Source organism: Salmo salar, chromosome 02, assembly GCF_965601325.2.
Source record: "Salmo salar chromosome 02, fSalSal1, whole genome shotgun sequence".
NCBI classification, from domain to species: domain Eukaryota; kingdom Metazoa; phylum Chordata; class Actinopteri; order Salmoniformes; family Salmonidae; genus Salmo; species Salmo salar.
In genome coordinates this window covers 71585887-71606654 of record NC_138292.1, presented here as the reverse complement: position 1 = coordinate 71606654, position 20768 = coordinate 71585887, and the positions used below count along the sequence as shown (strand labels likewise).

The window sequence follows — 20768 nt, the reverse complement described above, 5'->3', positions numbered from 1 at the left end:
CCCAAGGGCCTTAAACATGCTCTATGGCAGGGTTTCTCAAAGTCGGTCCTGAGCCCCCCGTGCACGTTTTGGTTTATGCCCTAACACGACTCAGCTGACTCAAACAATCAAAGCTTGATGATGAGTTGGGTATTTGAATCAGTTGTGTAGTGCTAGAGCAAAAACCAAAACATGCACCCAAGGCGGGCCCAAGGACCGAGTTTTGGAAACACCGCTCTAAGGCACCTGTATTTGTTTCTACCATAAACAGCTTACATTATGGACATTCTTCTGAAAAAGTGGTTTAAAAAAAAAAGTAATTTAAAAAGAGGACCAGAACCCACAATATAAATAATCAAGGATGTGGGACTATAACGTTCTATCTGCAAAATGGATGGTTTTGAGATTAGTATTTTTAAAGTGATGTCTTCCTCTTTCATGCCTCAATAAGTATACTGAACCAAACTATAAACGCAACAATTTCAAAGATTTTACTGTGTTACAGTTCATGTAAGGGAATCAGTCAATTGAAATAAATTCATTAGGCCCTAATTAATGCATTTCACATGACTGGGCAGGGGCGCAGCCATAGGCTCACCCCCTTGGGAGCCAGGCCCACCCACTGAGGAGCCAGGCATAGCCAATCAGAATGAGTTTTTCCCCACAAAAGGTCTTTATCACAGACAGAAATACTCCTCAGTTTCATCAGCTGTCCACAAAAGGTCTTTATCACAGACAGAAATACTCCTCAGTTTCATCAGCTGTCCGGGTAGCTGGTCTCAGATGATCCCTCAGGTGAAGAGGTCCTGTGTTGGCGTGGATACACGTGGTGTGCGGTTATGGGGCCGGTTAGACGTACTGCCAAATTCTCTAAAATGACATTGGAGACAGCTTATGGTAGAGAAATTAACATAACATTTTCCGGCAACAGTTCTGGTGGACATTCCTGCAGTCAGCATGCCAATTGAATGTTCCATCAAAACTTGAGACATCTGTGGCATTGAGTTGTGACAAAACTGCACATTTTAGAGTGGCCTTTTATTGCCCCCAGCACAAGGTGCACCTGTGTAATGATCATACTGATTAATCAGCTTCTTGATATGCCACATCTGTCAGGTGGATGGATTATCTTAGCAAAGGAGAAATGCTCACTAACGGGGATGTAAACAAATTTGTGCACAAAATTAGAGAAATAAGCTTTTTGTGTGTATGGAACATTTCTGGGATCTTTTATTTCAGCTCATGATACATAGGAACAAGACTTTACATGTTGCGTAAATATTTTTGTTCAGTGTATATAACACACACATACACACACAGAAAGTATTGAGACCCCTTGACTTTTTCCACATTTTGTTATATTACAGCCTTATTCTAAAATTGATTAAATTGTTTTTTCCCCCTTCATCAATCTACACACAATACCCCATAATGACATAGCAAAAACATCCTCCAGATGTGACACTTGGCATTCAGGTCAAAGAGTTCAATCTTGGTTTCATCAGACCAGAGAACCTTGTTTCTCATGGTCAGAGTCCTTTAGGTGCCTTTTGGCAAACTCCAAGCAGGCTACTGAGGAGTGACTTCCGTCAAGGCCACTCTATAATAAAGGCCTGATTGGTGGAGTGCTGCAGAGATGGTTGTCTTTCTGGAAGGTTCTCCCATCTCCAAAGATGAACTCTGGAGCTCTGTCAGAGTGACCATCGGGTTCTCAGTCACCTCCCTGACCAAGGCCCTTCTCCCCCAATTGCTCAGTTTGGCCTGACGGCCAGCTCTAGGGAGAGTCTTGGTGGTTCAAAACTTCTTCCATTTAAGAATGATGGAGGCCACTGTTTTATCTGTGCCTCGACACAATCCCGCGTTGGAACTTTACAGACAATTCCTTCGACCACATGGCTTCGTTTTTTCTCTGACATGCACTGACAACTGTGGGACCTTATATAGACAGGTGTGTGCCTTTCCAAATCATGTCCAATCAATTGAATTTAGCACAGGTGGACTCCAATCAAGTTTCAGAAACATCTCAAGGATGATGAATGGAAACAGGATGCACCAGAGCTCAATTTCAAATCTCATAGCAAAGGGGCTAAATACTTATGTAAATAAGGTATTTGTTTTTTATTTTCAAAACATTTCTCAAATTTTCTAAAAGCCTGTTTTCTCTTTGTCATTATGGGGTATTGTGTGTGGTTTGATGAGGAAAACATTTATTTAATCAACTTTAGAGTAAGGCTGTATTTTAACAAAATGTGGAAAAGGGGAACGGGTCTGAATACTTTCCGAATGCACTGTATTTAACCCTACATACAACTGTTTTTGATTGTAAACCCAGCAGTATGATTGGATTGCAGACATAACCTGACTGCACAACGTTATGGTGTTTGCCCAGATAAAAAAAAATAACGTTCTATCTGTAACTATACTTAAAAAAAAACAAAAACTGACATCTCACATGTAAAGGACCACCTAAAGAGCAACCCTGTGAATAACTTGTTTCTTACCAAAATGTCAGAACCTTATAGTCCTAAGGTCATGAAGTAAAGAACTGCTGTGTGTTTGGTTCAAATGAGAAACACCCTTTGAATGAAAACCATCTGAGTAATGGACTTTTTATTATGCTTCAGCCCTATTCCATCAGGACTAACCAGCAGCTTGTTAAGTCTGGTCTGTTCTATGGCTTATGTTCAGATTCCAGCCTAGAGAGACCTGGTCGCCGTCTCTGTTCAGCTTGTACACTCCTTGCCACTCCTGTCATTTGCCAAAGACAGGAGCGGCATGTTAGCTAAAAAGACCTTGGCCCATCTGTAAACGCCTTAAGGGAAGTGCACAAAAATAAGGAGGATGACTAAATCATAAGTCTTTTTGCTTAGACCTACTTCACCAATGTTGGCCATCTAACAGGGTTGAGGTCAATTCCATTTCAATTCAGAAAGTGAAACAAATTCCAATTGCACATTTTCCATATTAAAGAGCATTGAGCAGAACTGAAATGTCAGTGTATTTACTGAATTGACTGGAATTTAAATGGGATTTGACCCCAACCCTGATATCCTAGTAATTTTATCCTAACCTAATGCAATGGATGATATAGGCTAGGCCCCACACGCTATTGTAACATGGTACACCTCGGGCTGTCGTCTCTCTGGGTGCAACTCAGAAGCAGTATGACAGGTGGATAGCCTCGACATTCATCATTCTCTGTATTTCCACGAGACATTATTCTCGTGTAAAACATACAAGTAACTGCCAAAATAAAGGAAACAATATTATGAACTGTCTTAATAGGGCGTTGGACCACCATGAGCCATCAGAACATCTTCAATGCACCTTGGCATAGATTCTACTAGTGTCTGGAACTACGTTGCAGGGACGCGACAGTTCTTCCACCAGAAATCCCATAATTTGGTGTTTTGTTGGTGGTGGAAAATGCCGTCTCAGAATCTCTCAAGAATCTCCCATAAGTATTGAATTGGGTTGAGATCTGGTGAATGACACACACAACACACACACACTTACTTTAAATCACCTATGCTCCTTTGAGACCCTTCTTTCAAACCACTAAAATCTCTTCTAATCATGGCAAGCAAGATAATGGTCGGTTGAGCAGTTTTCTACATGACACTAAGCATGATGAGATATTAATTGCTTAATTAACTCATATATACACTTTCTATCTCTCATGTACTCAAATGTTTCCTTTATTTTGGTAGTTACCTGTATATCTCAATAGCTGGATATCATAGTGGTGCCGATACAGCTGACACACACCATATTACCAAACTTAATTATGACGGATGTTATTTACACACCATCCACTCAAGGCTATAATGATGCGAGTTATTATCCTGCATCCCAAATGACCCTACAGAGTGCACTACTTTTGACTAGAGCCCCATAGGCCCTGGTCAAAAGTAGTGCACTAAATAGGAAATAGGGTGCAATTTGGGCTACAGACATTGTCTTCGCGTGTTTCATCTGCCACCAGCTGCATCACTGATGAAGAGGGTTTAGATTTTCATCCCACATTAAAAACACCACTGACACACAATTTATCAAACTATGGACAGGGCTGTATAGACTGGCTACAGCTGAGGTTATTCCTGAAAATATAGGCCTACGCACACGGGCGGACAGACAGACAGGACAGAGACAGACAGACGACACAGAGGGTTTGTGAGGAGGGGTAGGGATGGAAGAGGGGTAAGGAGTGAGGAGAGTTAGGGAGGAGCAATACCAGCCACCTCAGTATACAAAGTGCAGGGGCAATACTTTCTACAACAAAATAAAAAGTTACAGATTGCAGCTTTAACATGCACCTTTCCAGTGTTTTACTGTTTCCCGAAAAAAGAGACAGGACACATTGTAATGGATCATTTCTCTCCAGCATGTGGGGGCAGCAGTCCCAAGAGAAGACCCTGCTTCTGCGAGGCGCTGCCCGTTAGCAACTATTTATTTACAATTCACAAAATAATACAGGAAGACGTTTCTCTTTCAATACAGATCAATCCTCTTCCCTAATTTTCATCACATCAAATTCACCCATCCGTTGTTCTTTCAGTCTTTGGTTTTCCACTCCCAAACATGGCACACGGCAGGAAACACTCCTACATTCAGTTATCTTTTCTCTCTCCAACTCCTTTAAAGGGGAAGTTCAGTATTTTAGGAGCTAGCGGTGGCTAAAGTTGGCTGACGTTTGTAGTGGTTGTTTAAAAAACCCTGAAGCATTGATACGTTTCTTCTGGCCCATAGACTACTTTCAGGATGAGGAACCATCTGACAAAGTTGTAAAATAGTGAACTTCCCCTTTAAGTTAACTGTTAACATATTTAAAACGTTGTTCGCTACTTGTGTATTCAGTATGTTGTAGTATGTTGTTTCTACCTATATGTTCTATAGGGTGCCGTTCCGGGTGGCAGTTGGTTAGTCTATATGGAGGAGGATATCCTGCCAAGTAATCTATTACAAGGATGCAAAATCCCCCTAACTTCCCAAAAATTCCAAGTTTTTCAACAGGTCATTGTTGGGGATTCAAGATACCCTGCTTTTTTCCTAATGATTACAGGAACATTTCTCGATAAACTGAGAATTTTTTTAAGTTCCCAGAATTTTTCAACCATAATATGAAGGAACCTATATATTAAATCTTCACTTATCAGGTCGGTTCTAGAACACTTGGCTGAAACTCTACTCCTTTACACTTTACAGCTAGAATGAGTTCATCTAGGATAGAGTAGTCCTATTCATACCATGTTCTTTTCTGTAATAATATGGCTTCAGAAATGAAGGTTAGGGTCCAGCAGGACTTTGTATTTGTGCGTTTGACTCATGGCGGCTGATTCGAAGGCCGTGTGTACGTAGTAAATGTTGCTAAAAGTTACCATGTAACTACATGTAAGTTACTATTTAAATGATTAGTTACCATAGGATAAGTAACTACATGTATGTAAGTTACTATTTAAATTATTAGTTTCCACACAACTGTAAATGACTATAAGTGCTAAAAAGTGGTGTGTGTTCAGAAGGTTCCGTCCCAAATGGCACCGTATTCCCTATATAGTGCACTACTTTTGACCAGATCCATATGAGCCGTGATCAAAAGTAGTACACTATAGGGGCCAAGATGCCATTTGGGACACGGCACGTACTCTCAAGGGAAAGGTCTTCTGCTCCCTGCTCCCTCAAAAGTAGTGCACTATAAAGGGAATAGGGTGCCATCTGAAACAAAGCCCATAACTCTCAACAGTCTGGTAGACTGGAGGTGTAGTACACTCTCCTACCATCCTCAGAGGTTCTGTTCCAAATGGCACATTATTCTCTATATGGGGTCCGAGCGCTTTGCACCCAATGTTCTAGCGCTTTGCACTCCTATTTTATTTATTTCTCTCTTCCTCATTCAGTCAGTCACATCCACACACAGTCAACACCACTGCTTTGATCAACTCCAATGTGTTAAGTTGAATATTTCAAGTCATAATTCTCATATTCCTCAATGTATACATACAGGCGGAGAAATAAGTTAACACAAGCCAAGTCACTATCTCAAAGATGGAAAAGGCAGTTATTGTTTTAAATAGCGTTGCATGAAACAATTTCTGGTGAATTGAATTCCCATTTCAGACTGCTAGACGTTAATCTAAATATAGTCCAGTGGTAGTAGTGACTACAGATATATCCTTAATGCAGAATCCACTGTCTCCAGTCATCACCCAATACAGATGTCTTCACTTGGTCTACGTCCCCATGACCTCACCTTCCTCCCAAAGTGTGCCCTTGTTCACTTCACTGATTTGAAAGGAAATGACTGGTATAAGAAATATGGTGGAAACTGACTAGGCCATGCCTCCACCAACCCAATGCTATTAGATTAGTGGGAAGTAGTGAACGAGTGCACATTTGCAGGAGAAAGTAGATATTATTGGGACTCTTTTAGATCTGTCCATAAAGTCAATGGAGGGAGGACGAGACTCAAAGCGCCCTAGTGGTTATAGTAGGGAAATGCAGAAATATAATTCTAATTATATATACAGTAACTGGACAGTTTATTAGGTACATCAGCTCATTCACCAAAATTGATCGCTCAGACAGTGAGTAACGTGGCTGTGGCTTGCTATATAAAGCAGGCAGACAGGCATTCAGTTACTGTTCCATTGAAAGTTAGAATGGGCAAAACGAGTGACCTAAGCGACGTTGAGCGTGGTATGATTGTTGGTGCCAGGTACGCCAGATCCAGTATCTCAGAAACGTCTGCCCTCCTGGGCTTTTCACGCACGACAGTCTAGGGTTTACCGAGAATGGCGCGACTAACAAAAAAACGTCCAGTCAGTGGCAGTCCCGTGGGCGAAAACAGCTCGTTGATGAGAGAGGTCAAAGGAGAACAGCAAGAATGGTGCAAGGTAACAGGCGGGCCACAAACAGACAAATAACGGAGCAGTGCAACAGTGGTGTGCAGAACGCCACCTCAGAACGCACAACTTGTCGGTCCTTGTCACAGATGGGCTATTGTAGCAGACGACCACACCGGGCTCCACTCCGATTAGCTAAAAACAACAGGAAGCAGCTCCAGTGGGCACACGATCACCAACACTGGACAATTTAGGAATGGAACATCGCCTGGTCTGACAAATCCCGGTTCCTTTTGCGTCAAGCTAATGGCAGAGTCAGGATTTGGCGTATGCAGCATGAGTCCATGGACTCATCCTGCCTGGTGTCAACGGTACAGGCTGGTGGTGGTGGTGTACTGGTGTGGGGAATGTTTCCTGGCACACCTTAGGTCCCTTGATACCAATTGAGAAAAGAACGTTTCCGACACCTTGTAGAATCCATGCCCCAAAAAATTCAGACTGTTCTGGAGGCAAAGTGTGTCTGACCCGGTACTAGATGGGTGTACCTAATAAACTGGCCAGTGAGTGTATATTTGAATTAAAGTGCCATGTACAGTATGTCTATAATAAACTGTGTGAAAGATGGGGACTTGTTCTCCTATGTGAGGGGATAAGAGGAGGTCAGGTGTAGATGGGACACAGCTTTTGGCAACAAAAAACAAAACTTCACTTTTGCTAACCCTTACACTTTTCCTAACCTGCTGCGTAAGTTATAAACCTGCTGTGTAAGGTGAATTTTGACAAAAGCTGTATCTCTTCTAGTCAAAAACACAGGGGGGGGGCTTTTATTTCCTGGTTAGTTTAGAAGGTCAGAGGTCAAATGATCAGAGGTGGGGTTACTGTGGGGTGGTTATAGAGTTAGATACAGGGGGAACTTGGCCCAAAGATAGGAGCTGAGCCCTCTAGTACATCTCTATGGAGGTGGGTTCCTTGGGGGACATTTTGAGTAAAGGTCATCTCTCCCTCTCTACTTCTCTCCGTCTCGGTGGTGCAGCCTTCTCTCGTACTGGCGCTTGGTGATGACGTATTTGAAGAACTCGTAGACGGACCAGCTGATGGCGGTGGAGGGCATCTGATAGATGATCCTGGCCTGGACGCCCTTAAAGAACGCCGCCCCACCCCCCATCCTGTACACAGTCCGGAACGCCTCCCCTAAACCCGAGATGTGGCGCCCCCCAGTGGCCGACGCCGTCCCTACACTCGCTCCAACCCCCAGAGCTCCTGGGACCTCAGCATGGACCGCTAGGGCCTCCTGGGTGTTGAGGAGGGTCTTACAGACGTCCAGCGGGGTGGTGGCGGCGGCAGCAATGGCCCCGGCAAGCGCCCCGGAGATGACGTGAGAGGAGGGGTTGTACTGTCTGTGGGGGTTGAGCAGCTCCTGGAGGTACTCGTAGGTCATGAAGTGGAGAGCCTGGAAGGGGACGTTCATGGTCAGCTGGGTGGTGTAGGAGCGGTAGAAGGCCCCGGGGCCCTCGCGCCTCCAGATGGAGCCCACGCAGTCAGACACGCCGCGGTACGGGGAGTTGTACATCTGCATACGCTGCTTCACCACTAGGGGGGAGAGAGAGAGAGAGACGGTTTAGAAAGAAAAAGGAACAGAACAGATGTTGAAAATACACTGGAGCTTTTAAAGTACACAACCAGACAGAGAGGAAGGTCAGCTTAGACGAGGAAAAGGGAGAGGAAGAAAGAACAGGTGATGGCAGGACAGAGAAGAAAATAATAGTGGAAAGGAAAAGAGTACCACATCTAGTCAAAACAGAGATATTAGACTTTTAATGAGGGATACAGTTGGGACACACCATCAAGGGATTCCCCACTGCAGCCAATCAGAATGAGATGAAACCAGTCTCTAAAGGAAACGCTACTTAGGAAAGTAAAAGGAAATGGGGCTTATGGAATTCAGAACACCAGAAAGTTCAAAGCGTCCAATCCCGTCCCTAGTGACCCAGCCGGTGGACCAATGGCACAGCTGGCTGGCACACCTGGGCCCGGTCAGGTTGCTATGGAAACACCAATCACCATAGCCAGATGTGTGTGAGCCAGCGGATGTTAATGCTATAGAGCTATACACTTGAGGGAGCAGGATGTAAACACACACCTGCAAACCGGTTGTGTTCCAATGCCCCTTTAGTTAGATGATGCTAACCCTCAACACTGATCTAAGGCCAGTTTGACTTTTCCTGCCCTAAAGGTCAAGGATAGGATATGACAAATGTAAGCTGATCCTATATCTGTGCCTACTAGCAACTTCTACCCAGGTGCTGCTCCTAATGGGCACCCCCCAGTCCAGTCTCAGAGCTCCCCCTAGTGTCCTGTAGCAGTATATAAAGAGTTGTGGGGATGTGCTAGAAATACTCAGAGAAGGGATTAGTGTTCTATTAATGTATCAGGGAGTCTGACGCTGCAGATATCTACAGTGTGTATCAGGTGACATCACTGTAGTGTGCACACACACGCATTTAGCTTTCAGAACTCCGCATTTTCAAAACACACACCATCAAAAAATCTGCGTCTTAAACCATTTCTCCTGTGTTTTATATCGAAAGTCAGTCTTTTTTGCTTTAATAGAGCGTGCAAGTCTAGTTTTTCATCACACAAAATAGATAACTGCAACACATTCGACAGAAAATCGTTTTCATCAGATGACAGAAGTGCAACGTTATTTTGCTAGCAGCCACAAGTAAATTAGCTTACAAAAAAAAAAAAAAAGTGTTTTCATATATTTCTGTTTATCATAAACCAGATTACCATCCAACCTTTTTATGTCCGATAAAACATTTCATGACAGGCCTGTTGGAAACAGCACGTCTGTAAATGTTACAAACGTTGATAAAACCCGCAAGAGAAGGTGGAATCTTTGTGTCTGTAGAATGACTTACGCCAGAAATGGTGATGGAAACGCTTATGTGCAGATATTGATATAATAACCATCATATTGAAGTAAACTTGGAGTCAGGTGATGACATGTGTGGTCCTCTCACTAAGACTCGTTAGGACAGCATGCAGTTTATTAGGCTACAGATGAAATAAGTTACGATGAACTTCACAGGGTGGTGAAAGTGCACAGTGATGAGCTTGATGCTCTTTTCCAATATTTTCTTTAACCTTTATTTTATCAGTCATACTGAGACCAAGGTCTGTTTAACCGATGTGCCTTGAATTACAGAAAAAAAAAACAACATGAATATAGATACAAAATGCAAGTAGAAAGAACAACATGGTCATAAAAAACAAATACATTCATTATTAATTAGGTCTTCAATCAGCTTTCTGAATGGCCATAGAGGCACCAGAACATCACATTCAACAACATTTTGAAGATATTTTTTTGCACCTCATTTGTGGAACAAAAAGCTGATTTACCCAACTCTGACAAGACCAAAATAATTTCCAGAGTTAACCATCCCTGAGACTGGGTGTGGTAACACACATGTCTAAAGTTTAGTGAAGATGTTAGGTACAGTGGGGACCTTTTGTAAAAGGGCTTTAGAAATGAATAAACATAGCAATGTATGAACCTACGCGACAGCAGAAGAACGCAGTGATGAACACTAAAATTGTCACCCGTAATAAAGCGCAGTGCGCTATGACAAACGGCATCTAACGGCTTTAATGACGTGGCAGCTGCGTTCATACAGATGACGTCGCCATAATCTACGACCAATAGGAACGTCGACTGAATAACCTGCTTTCTGCTATTTAGCGAGAGGCAGGACCTACTTCTACAGAAGACCATATTTATTCTCAGCTTTTTTACTATCAATATGCTTTTTAAAAAGACAGCTTTTCATCTATCCAGATGCCCAGATATTTGTAAGCAGGGACACAATCAATATGGACACCATCCAAAATACATGCTTAAATCAGTTATTTTTTTTATATGTGCTCCAGAGAACAACATGTGCTTAGTTTGACCTGCATTCAATACTAATTTCAGGTCAATAAAGTTTCTGTAATACAATGACGGCAGACTGTTGTTCAGATAGCGGCTGGTCAACCGTAGGGGAAATCGCATAAACAACCATATTACCGGCATACAAGTGCAGGTTACAGTTTTTTTTAACAGACACGTCGATATTGTTGATGTAAACAGTAAAAAGTACAGGGCCCAGAATCGACCCCTGCGGGACACCTTTTGTAATATCCAGGAAAACTGATACACATTGAGTTCTATCTGTTAAGTAATTTTTAAACCAGTTACAAGCAGGCTGGTCTAGGCCAATTGAGGAAAGCCTCCGAATTGGCAGTGAGTGATCAACAGTATCGAAAGCCTTTGAAAGGTCAATGAAGAGGGCAGCACAATGTTGCCTTTTAGCCATAGAGTTAACCACATCAAGGAGGGATGCAGCAGAGATAGTGCTATGACCTGGTCTAAAACCCAACTGATGTACATTTAGAATACATTTCAAAGATAAGAAAGATCTTAGCTGAGAATGAATCAAGGATTCTAATAGTTTAGCAAGACAGTTCAGAAATAGCACAATCATTATTTAGGTCACAAGGACATACCGGGGGTCTTATTCTGGTGACATGATGATCGATGCTTGGCTGCCGTTTGACAAATTAAAATAATCTTGCTATTTTGTCCAAAATAATCTCATCATCTAGGCTAGAGCCCTGCACCAGAATGAATAATTTTCAGCCCAAGCCCTACCCAGGCCTGCTTGCTTCTGCCAAATGTAAGGCCCGGCCTCGCCCTGCCAGAAATCAGAAATAACTGTTAGGAAATCCATAAACTGCTCCTCTCCGTCTGTCATTCACTCCCTGCGCACAGCTCGCTCTGCATGCACTCCGCGCATGGCGGCGCCGAGTATCCATAGCAACTGCTCCGCTTGGGCTGCTCTGCTCAATGAAGAGACATGAGATAGCTGTTAGCTACCTTTCCTCACTCTATACTCCGATAAAACTCAAGGATTATTATTATTTCTGTAAAATAATCCCTCCTATTTTATATTTGGTGATAAATCACCTCTGACACCATGTTATGATATTAGCCAGATATCACTGTACTGCGCAGCAGAGCACGAGCAAATGACTCCACATCAAAATGTTAGTGATGGATTTAATGATCCCCGAGCCCTGCCCGTACCCTAGTTACTGATGAAGAAACAGGCCCTACACGGCCCTAACCTTAATGTCGGGACCCGTCGGGCTCGGGTCTGGTAGCAGAGCTCTAATGTAAGCTATACCCACGCGGTATCTGCCAGCTGTTGGCTAGAGCGGACATGCCAAGACCAGAGTGGCCACATTCAAGGTAACGCAACAATTGTTTTGACAAAACCATCAATAGAGTTGAAAATGCGATGGAAACCCATTTAACTTGGATTTTTTAACTGCAAAAGTAATTTGTATGTACACTACGTAGTCAGGCACAGCCTTTAATCCGCAACATGTCAATTTGATGGAAACATCTCTGGTGTGAAAATGTGCCTATTGTTTTTAAGCAGATTTTAGAATATTCACATGAAAATCTGTCACCAGTTGGAGGGAAATCTAGCTAGTGAAAGAATGTAGCAGCTACATTTCCCAAGGTTTTGCTTAAAGTTAATCTTGCATTTTAACTTTCTACCGGAGAAAAATTACACCAGAGGAAATAACCGGAGAATGGTATCCTACACATCAGTCAGAGCGCTGTCTGGTGATCCAATGACAAGAAATGATATATTATTTCATCGGAGTAAAGTGCAACTGAAGCATGAAATTACTCCTTTTACATTCATGATTTGGACCAGAATTTACAATAAGCAATTTAGATCTGCGTTTGCAAAACACAGCAAGATATTTATTTAGCGTTTTATCTTCCCTTTTCTGCATGAAAAATAATCCTGCGTTAACCTGACCCCGACCCACACCCACACACAGCACGCACAAAGTACGTACGTACGCACACACAGCACGCACAAAGTACGTACGCACACACAGCACGCACAAAGTACGTACGCACACACAGCACGCACAAAGTACGTACGCACACACACAAAGTACGTACGCACACAAAGTATGCACACAGTTTTACCTTCTGCTGGGTTCATGATTGCATCATGGAGTACAGTGGCCATGCAGCCTGCCATTCCTGTTAGAAAGAGACAGCAGAGAGGGTAGAGAGATGGTTGGTTACCAGTGCATCAAGCCAAAAACACAGCAGTGGATGCTGCAACTTTCCTTCATCTGTCGGTCTCTCAGTGACTGTTGGTCAAATTAGCAACATTGCTAATACCTCTAAGGTACAGTATGTATGCACATGTCAATGTCTCAGTGAATGTGTGGCTGTAACACCGTACCATTAGCAAAGTGGCTGTTAGCTCCCGGGTGGACCACGTTGCTGAGTGAGAACTTGAGTTTCTCATAACAGGCGAAGTACAGAGCATGGGCTGGCCCCGCCCCTATCGCCATGACGTTCAGCCCCCTCACAGGTCGCCACACCCCCTCGGTACGCACGATCTGACGTAGCGCGTCCATCACGTTACGGTAACGCGCCCCCGGCTGGGGCTGCAGGCTCTGCATCCGCGTCTGGAGAGAGAGAGGGAGGGAAGACGAGGAGGGATAAAGGGGGAGGAGAGGGACAGAAAGAATGCAGAAGAGGGGGCGGGAGAAACGAGAGGAAAGGGCATCGACGCATGGTCAATCAACTCTTTCAAAGTTCAGCTAATCAGTGGGTCAACTGATATGTGAAAAGTAAGAGTGCAGTCACAGTGCAGTTCACCAGGTCCAATACACTAGACGTTTCTCTGTATAGCCTAGCAGTATGTTCGCGTTTACTGGCTCAAAGTCAGTTAGGTAGATAGACGCATCACAATGCCAAGACATAATAACTAGGCCTGAGGCTACTGGGTTCCACCCTTCCTCTGTCAACAGGGCACCAGTCACTGTGTCACAACAGAATAATGCTCTGTATGAGAAGGACGGAGCAATAATCAAACTTCTGAGATTGCGTCAAGAGTAGAATAGCCTCCTTTATCCAATCACTGAGGACACCAAGATGGAAGGGTGGGGAAATGACTTCTGGAGGGCAGGGATGGAAATTCCCACTCATGGCAACAAAACACCGTTTCTCCACATTCATTCTGGCTTTCTGTTTCCCAGAAGTGTGTGTAGTCATGAGTGGGAATTTCCACCCCTATACATACATACATACTCTTTTTTTTACACAAGGCCCTAAAAGACGGCCCCAACTATCATTGTTTCTAAAGTTGTTTCAAGTGGGGTTTTTTGCAACGACAGATAGCACAGGCCTTACATTTTAAAGGCCATTTCTGCACCTCACCAATTCTCAGAACCAATACAACAGTGTTAGATAGACCTTAACCCCAGTCTGTCCTTGGCATCCCACTCCAACCCATGTTACTAGAAACACTGAGCTAACAGTCAACACCATCTCTACACAATCACACGTACTACCATGTTTATTTCCATTTTACTGCCCTGTTCGTTTTCACATGCGGCGTCATCTACGCCCTGTGGAAGTTGCAGTGCCCACACGTGCTATGTTTGCGTTGTGTCTACAGCAACAACGGTACTTTCATCCCCCACTCCTCTCCTCTTCAGGAAATGTAAACATCAGAAATCACCTGGTTGCATAACGTTGATTTGAGCAGACTTAGCATTACCATGGTATAGACAGACACCTGAGAGTCCAGCTTCAGGGGGAAATGAAAGGCTAGGGGTTAACCTAACACTGCTGAATCCCCTGGGAAAGTCCTCCCTTTCTGAATTATTTCTTGCCCTCTCTCTTTCCCGTCCTCGTCTCTCTTGTCCTTCTCGTCTCTCCATTATATTGAGAAGCCCTAGATTTGCAGTCCAGGCAGGCAGCCCGTGCAGCAACAGAGTGACACCAACAGAGTGACACCAGAGTACAGTACACAGGATGGGGAAACCAGCTCAACATATTAGTGGTCTTCTCTCCTGTATGAGAAAGGTTGTATCCCAAATGTTACCCTGTTGCATAGCCTATATTTCACTACCTCTGACTGGAGACCTACTGTAAGGGCCTTGGTCAAGTAGTGCACTATAGAAGGAATATGGTGCCATTTGGGATGCACAAAACTGTTTGGCCTTGTCTTGTGAGGAAAGGCATGGTTGTTGTGGCTGCCATTGACACTTCATGTTGGTTTATACTCAACTCAAGCGCTCATGGTCGTTACAGCACCCGTCATCATGGCCGTTATAGCACCCGTCATCATGGCCGTTACAGCACCCGTCATCATGGTCGTTACAGCACCCGTCATCATGGCCGTTACAGCACCCGTCATCATGGCCGTTACAGCACCCGTCATCATGGCCGTTACAGCACCCGTCATCATGGCCGTTACAGCACCCGTCATCATGGCCGTTACAGCACCCGTCATCATGGCCGTTACAGCACCCGTCATCATGGCCGTTACAGCACCCGTCATCATGGTCGTTACAGCACCCGTCATCATGGTCGTTACAGCACCCGTCATCATGGTCGTTATAGCACCCGTCATCATGGTCGTTACAGCACCCGTCATCATGGTCGTTACAGCACCCGTCATCATGGTCGTTACAGCACCCGTCATCATGGTCGTTACAGCACCCGTCATCATGGTCGTTATAGCACCCGTCATCATGGTCGTTATAGCACCCGTCATCATGGCCGTTACAGCACCCGTCATCATGGTCGTTATAGCACCCGTCATCATGGTCGTTATAGCACCCGTCATCATGGTCGTTACAGCACCCGTCATCATGGCCGTTACAGCACCCGTCATCATGGCCGTTACAGCACCCGTCATCATGGCCGTTACAGCACCCGTCATCATGGTCGTTACAGCACCCGTCATCATGGTCGTTACAGCACCCGTCATCATGGTCGTTATAGCACCCGTCATCATGGTCGTTACAGCACCCGTCATCATGGTCGTTACAGCACCCGTCATCATGGTCGTTACAGCACCCGTCATCATGGTCGTTACAGCACCCGTCATCATGGTCGTTATAGCACCCGTCATCATGGTCGTTATAGCACCCGTCATCATGGTCGTTATAGCACCCGTCATCATGGCCGTTACAGCACCCGTCATCATGGTCGTTATAGCACCCGTCATCATGGTCGTTATAGCACCCGTCATCATGGTCGTTATAGCACCCGTCATCATGGTCGTTACAGCACCCGTCATCATGGTCGTTACAGCACCCGTCATCATGGTCGTTATAGCACCCGTCATCATGGTCGTTATAGCACCCGTCATCATGGTTTGCTGTCAAGTGTTTTGGGGCTATGATCCTCATGGCTTGGCAACTGCCAGTCCTCTTCGCTGTCACAGTGACCTCAATATAAAACGGTCTCATCAGATCCAATACCACATTTATAAGCTACTAGCATCGTCCATGAATTCATACCAAGAATGATTCTTATTGTTAATCACTTAAAGGTCTAGTGTGATCACGCCTCCAACTGGCAGTGCATTACAGTACATCTCCATTGGCAGGTTTCTGAAATGGTTTCTGTACTGTAGCTGAATGGGCCTAAGTGGAAATCATGCAACGACACCGATGATGCCAGGCTCAGGTCAACCGGCGTTACGGCACCCACAGGCCGGCGTTACGGCACCCACAGGCCGGCGTTACGGCACCCACAGGCCGGCGTTACGGCACCCACAGGCCGGCGTTACGGCACCCACAGGCCGGCGTTACGGCACCCACAGGCCAACTGGTACGATGCCAAGCTAGATAACTTCTAGCTAAAGATCAGACCCTTTAGAAGTCCTGGGTCGTATTCAACAGGAACCAAACGGGCGGGCAGTGGAGAGAAACTGCTCCTCAGCTCAGAACAGGGTGAGTGTGTCCTAAATGGCACCCACAGGCCAGTGTTACAGCACCCTGTACCCTGAATAGTGCACTACTTTTGACCAGAGCCCTACGCCACTACAAAAGGAATACGCCGCCATTTGAGACAGAGAGACAGGCCACCTTGTAAAAGGTCCCAGCAGCAAGGAGGAAATTGTTATTTTGAAAATCTATGGAGGAAACAGCGAGAGAGAGGAAGGAGCGCCAACGCAAGTTCCTTCATTTAACCACGAGTGACGTCTGTCAGAGTAGTGTTTCAACAAGGCAGGACTCTGGGCTAGGAAAATAAACCAGATCAAATGAGGAAGTAGTAGTCTAACTAGCCCATGACCACCATTATCAGCCTTACAACAACCCAATGACTTGAGACATGTCCCTAGTAAATGAGTGACAGGCAAGTGTGCAACAGTCAAGATTGATACTGAAAAGGTCAGAACAGTGAAAATATAGTGCCTTGCCTTCAGACAGTATTCACACCCCTTGACTTTTTCCACATTTTGTTGTACTACAGCTTCAACTTAAATTGGATTCAAATTTAGATTTTGTGTCACTGGCCTACACACAATATGCTGAAATGTCAATAAGTATTCAAACCCTTTGTTAAGGCAAGCCAAAATACATTAAGGAGTAAAAATGTGCTTAAGTCATATAATAAGTTACATGGACTTAAACAATGTGCAATAATAGTGTTTAACGTGATTTCTGAAAGACTACCTCATCTCTGTACTCCACACATACAGGTAATTGTAAAGTCCCTCAGTCAAGCAGTGAATTTCAAACACTGATTCAACTACAAAAGAACAGGGAGGTTTTCCAATGCCTCGCAAAGGGCACCTATTGGTAGATGGGTAAAAAAAAAAAAGCAGACATTGAATATCCCTTTGAGCATGGTGAAGTTATTAATTACACTTTGGATGGTGCATCAATACACCCAGTCACTACAAAGATACTTCCTTCTCAGTTGCCAGAGACAAAGGAAACTGCTCAGGGATTTCACCATGAGGCCAACGGTGACTTTAAAACAAGTGCGGAGTTTAACGGCTGTGATAGAAGAAAACTGAAGATGGATCAACAAACTTGTAGTTACGCCACAATACTAACCTAAATGACAGAGTGACAAGAAGGATGCCTATACAGAATTAAAAACAATCCAAAACATGCATCCTGTTTACAATAAGGCATTAAAGTAAAACTCCCCAAAAAATGTGGTAATGAAATTAACTGTATGTCCATAATATAAAGCGTTAAGTTTGGGGCAAATCCATCACAACACACCTCACTGAGTACCACTTAATATTTTCAAGCATGGTGGTGGCTACATCATGTTATGGGTATGCTTGTCATTGGCAAGGAATAGGGAGTTTTTGGGGGGATAAAACTAAAGCTGAATAGAGCTAAGCACAAGCAAAAACCTATAGGAAAACCCTATTCAGTCTGCTGAGAGACAAATTCACCTTTCAGCAGGACAATATCCTAAAGCACAAGGCCAAATATACACTGGAGTTGCTTACCAATATGATATAGAATGTTCCTGAGTGGCCTAGTTACAGTTTTGACTTAAAAATCATCTTAAATCTATGGCAAGTCTTAAATGGCTGTTTGGCAATGATAAACAACCAAATTTGACTGAGCTGGATAATTTTTTTAATAATACATGCTCTTAGAAAGACACAGCTATAATTACAGCCAAATGTCACTAACATTTATTGACTCAGTGGTGTGACTACTTATGTAAATGAGATATTTATGCACTTCATTTTCAATAAATGTGCAAACATCTCTAAGAACATGTTTCACTTTGTCAATATGGGGTATTGTGTGTAGATGGGTGAGAATAAAATAATTAAATCAATTTTGAATTCAGTCTAACACAACAAAATGTGGAACAAGCCAAGGGGTATGAATTCTTCCTGAAGGCACTGTACATGACGGGCCTTATGGTTGGCCAGGGCTCCAAAACTTTCAGCCAGTAATAACTGATTTAAGGCAGACTGCACAGGGCCAAAAGCAGAGACCAAGTGGTAGTATGGGACAGGGGTATTCTAGACCAAAGGGTATGTATGGGTGTACCACGGTTGTACAGGACAGGGGTATTCTAGACCAAAGGGTATGGGTGTACCATGGTTGTACAGGACAGGGGTGGAAGCTTGAAGCCCGTGGAAGTCAGACTCTTACAGGATTCTTTATTAAAGGGCCAGTGCAGTCAAAATATTTTGTTTCCCTGTGTTTTACATCATTGTACAGCAGCTGATGACACTAACACCATAAAAAACTAAGTTATTTCGTGATAGTTGCTGGTTGAAAATACAATCTAGCATTAGAATGTACAGTACCAGAGGCCACCAAAGTAGGCAAAAATAAAAAGCTTAGCACCCCCAGCCCGGGGGAGCCTGCCTTGCTACTTTTTCTATTTGGCTGGCTACTCCATGTTCTTTCTGAAAACACTAGGTATTCTAGACCAAAGGGTCTATCATGATAGTATGGGGCAGGATTATAAGGTAACAGAGGTTATAGGTGTTCAGTTGAGATTCTCATTCTCACCCTACAACCGATTAATCTGTCCAGATGGTGAGAGGTCAGGGATGAGGACAGCCAACAGGTGCCAAACCCTGTTTAAACTCAAACTAGTTGGATCAGTCAGTGGCTGGACAAAGTTCAGATACACAACCTAGCAATGCAAATAGGGCATAGGATGAACCAAAAACTCCATGTTGAGTTGAGAATCAATGGTATCCATTCTATAAAATAGCAATATTTATCTGCAGTTCTGTTTCAGTGAACCCTCCAACGGTAATAACTCAAGGAAAAGCTTCTAATCATTCACCGTCGCTAGTTAGCAACCTACTCGAGCTCAGGCTTGGGCCTACCAACGGAATTTATGTCAACAACGGCTGAGATTCTGAATAACACGATTTGCTAACAAACAGTTAGCAATTTAAACAACTACTGGTGGCTCTTCTGACAACGTACATGTCACTGGGGGATGTGTGTGTGTGTTATTTTAGCAACACTTGTGTGCAGACGTGATGTATCTACATAATTAGTTAGCTAACTATTCCTCCCCTCTTTCCATTCTGAAATAACTGGGAACAGCTAGCTAGCCTCAGACACCGGTAACTGACGTTACAAGCTTAGCTACACAATAGCAATCAAGCGCCTGGCTAAAGGCTAATTTCTCATGTAGACTAGTTAGCCAACATGTTGTCATTAAGTAAATCGTTTTTGATTTAACCTTTGTTCTTTTACCTTAACACAGTCGATGGGATACATTAGGCAGTGTTCCATGATGCCAGCCACGGCGCCGGCTAACATGTGTGTACTGGTGGCTACACCCTGGGGGAGCCCCTCGTAGTCTATTTCGGTCTCCGTAGTAGCCACCGTGGGCTCTGGGGCTGCTCGAAGTTGCAACACCGCTGCAAAGTCCGGTTCCGCTGTTATCCGTGGCGGTGACAGACCACCAACAAACCCCTCCGTAGCATCCAAAATCCTCCCGCCGAGCCATCGAATGTCTGCCCCTGCAGCTCCAGCAGTAACCCCGGCATCGACGCTTGGTGTGTCCACCCGCCTGGACACGAAACCATTCGCTTCCATGCAGAGACGATGTAGTAAAGTCCAAGTTGCGCGGTTATTCCTCTGTGTCTCCTCTTCTCAAAGTCGATACTTTCGCCACCAATCTCTTGAAGGTTGTCGAGGGTAGCTCCAGCCGAGGACGTGCCCCACCAGACCGACACTGTGGCTCAAGGGGATGCTAAAGTCGGCAAGGGGAATAATGCACTTGGCGGACTGGAGAGGGCTTGTCAGTGAGTCACGCCGGAAACGGTTACAGGATTGTGTATTTCAACAGTCAATCGTTATGAAATATGGGATGAATCCCAGCGATTGGCTGATTTGCTGTGTAATTATTCATAAAATAAGGCGGGAATAGACTAAAGGGGAGGGATGTGGAAGGCTGGCAATAGTGTGGCAGTGACAATTTTATAAGCTCCATTTTCGCAACCACAGCAGTCACATGTTTTACTGTAGTTGTTGCCGAATCCAGGGTATGTGTAATCACCACCAAGGTCAATAATTTGATTCCAATGACATGCATCAGTGCTT

At 44.2% G+C, this 20768-nt stretch overlaps 1 protein-coding gene across 1 annotated transcript; it reads right to left on the bottom strand.

Annotated features, from left to right (window-relative positions):
* Nucleotides 1-4339: 4339 nt before the first annotated feature.
* On the bottom strand, nt 4340-20485 carry LOC145862431 (mitoferrin-2). Its single transcript, XM_082966567.1, has 4 exons — nt 19917-20485; nt 13145-13373; nt 12880-12936; nt 4340-8411 (listed from the first exon to the last, which is right to left on the bottom strand). The coding sequence occupies exons 1-4, from the start codon at nt 20259-20261 to the stop codon at nt 7828-7830; spliced, it is 1215 nt and encodes a 404-aa protein (XP_082822693.1). The 5' UTR covers nt 20262-20485; the 3' UTR covers nt 4340-7827.
* Between the last annotated feature and the right edge of the window lie 283 nt (nt 20486-20768).

Excerpts from the sequence above, each read along its gene's own strand:
- LOC145862431 (XM_082966567.1), bottom strand. The coding sequence starts at position 20,261 with ATGGAAGCGAATGGTTTCGTGTCCAGGCGGGTGGACACACCAAGCGTC. Across the intron at positions 13,374-19,916 it reads ATCCCATCGACTGTGTTAAG|ACGCGGATGCAGAGCCTGCA; the intron begins GTAAAAGAACAA and ends CTCTCTCTCCAG. Across the intron at positions 12,937-13,144 it reads TAACAGCCACTTTGCTAATG|GAATGGCAGGCTGCATGGCC; the intron begins GTACGGTGTTAC and ends TCTTTCTAACAG.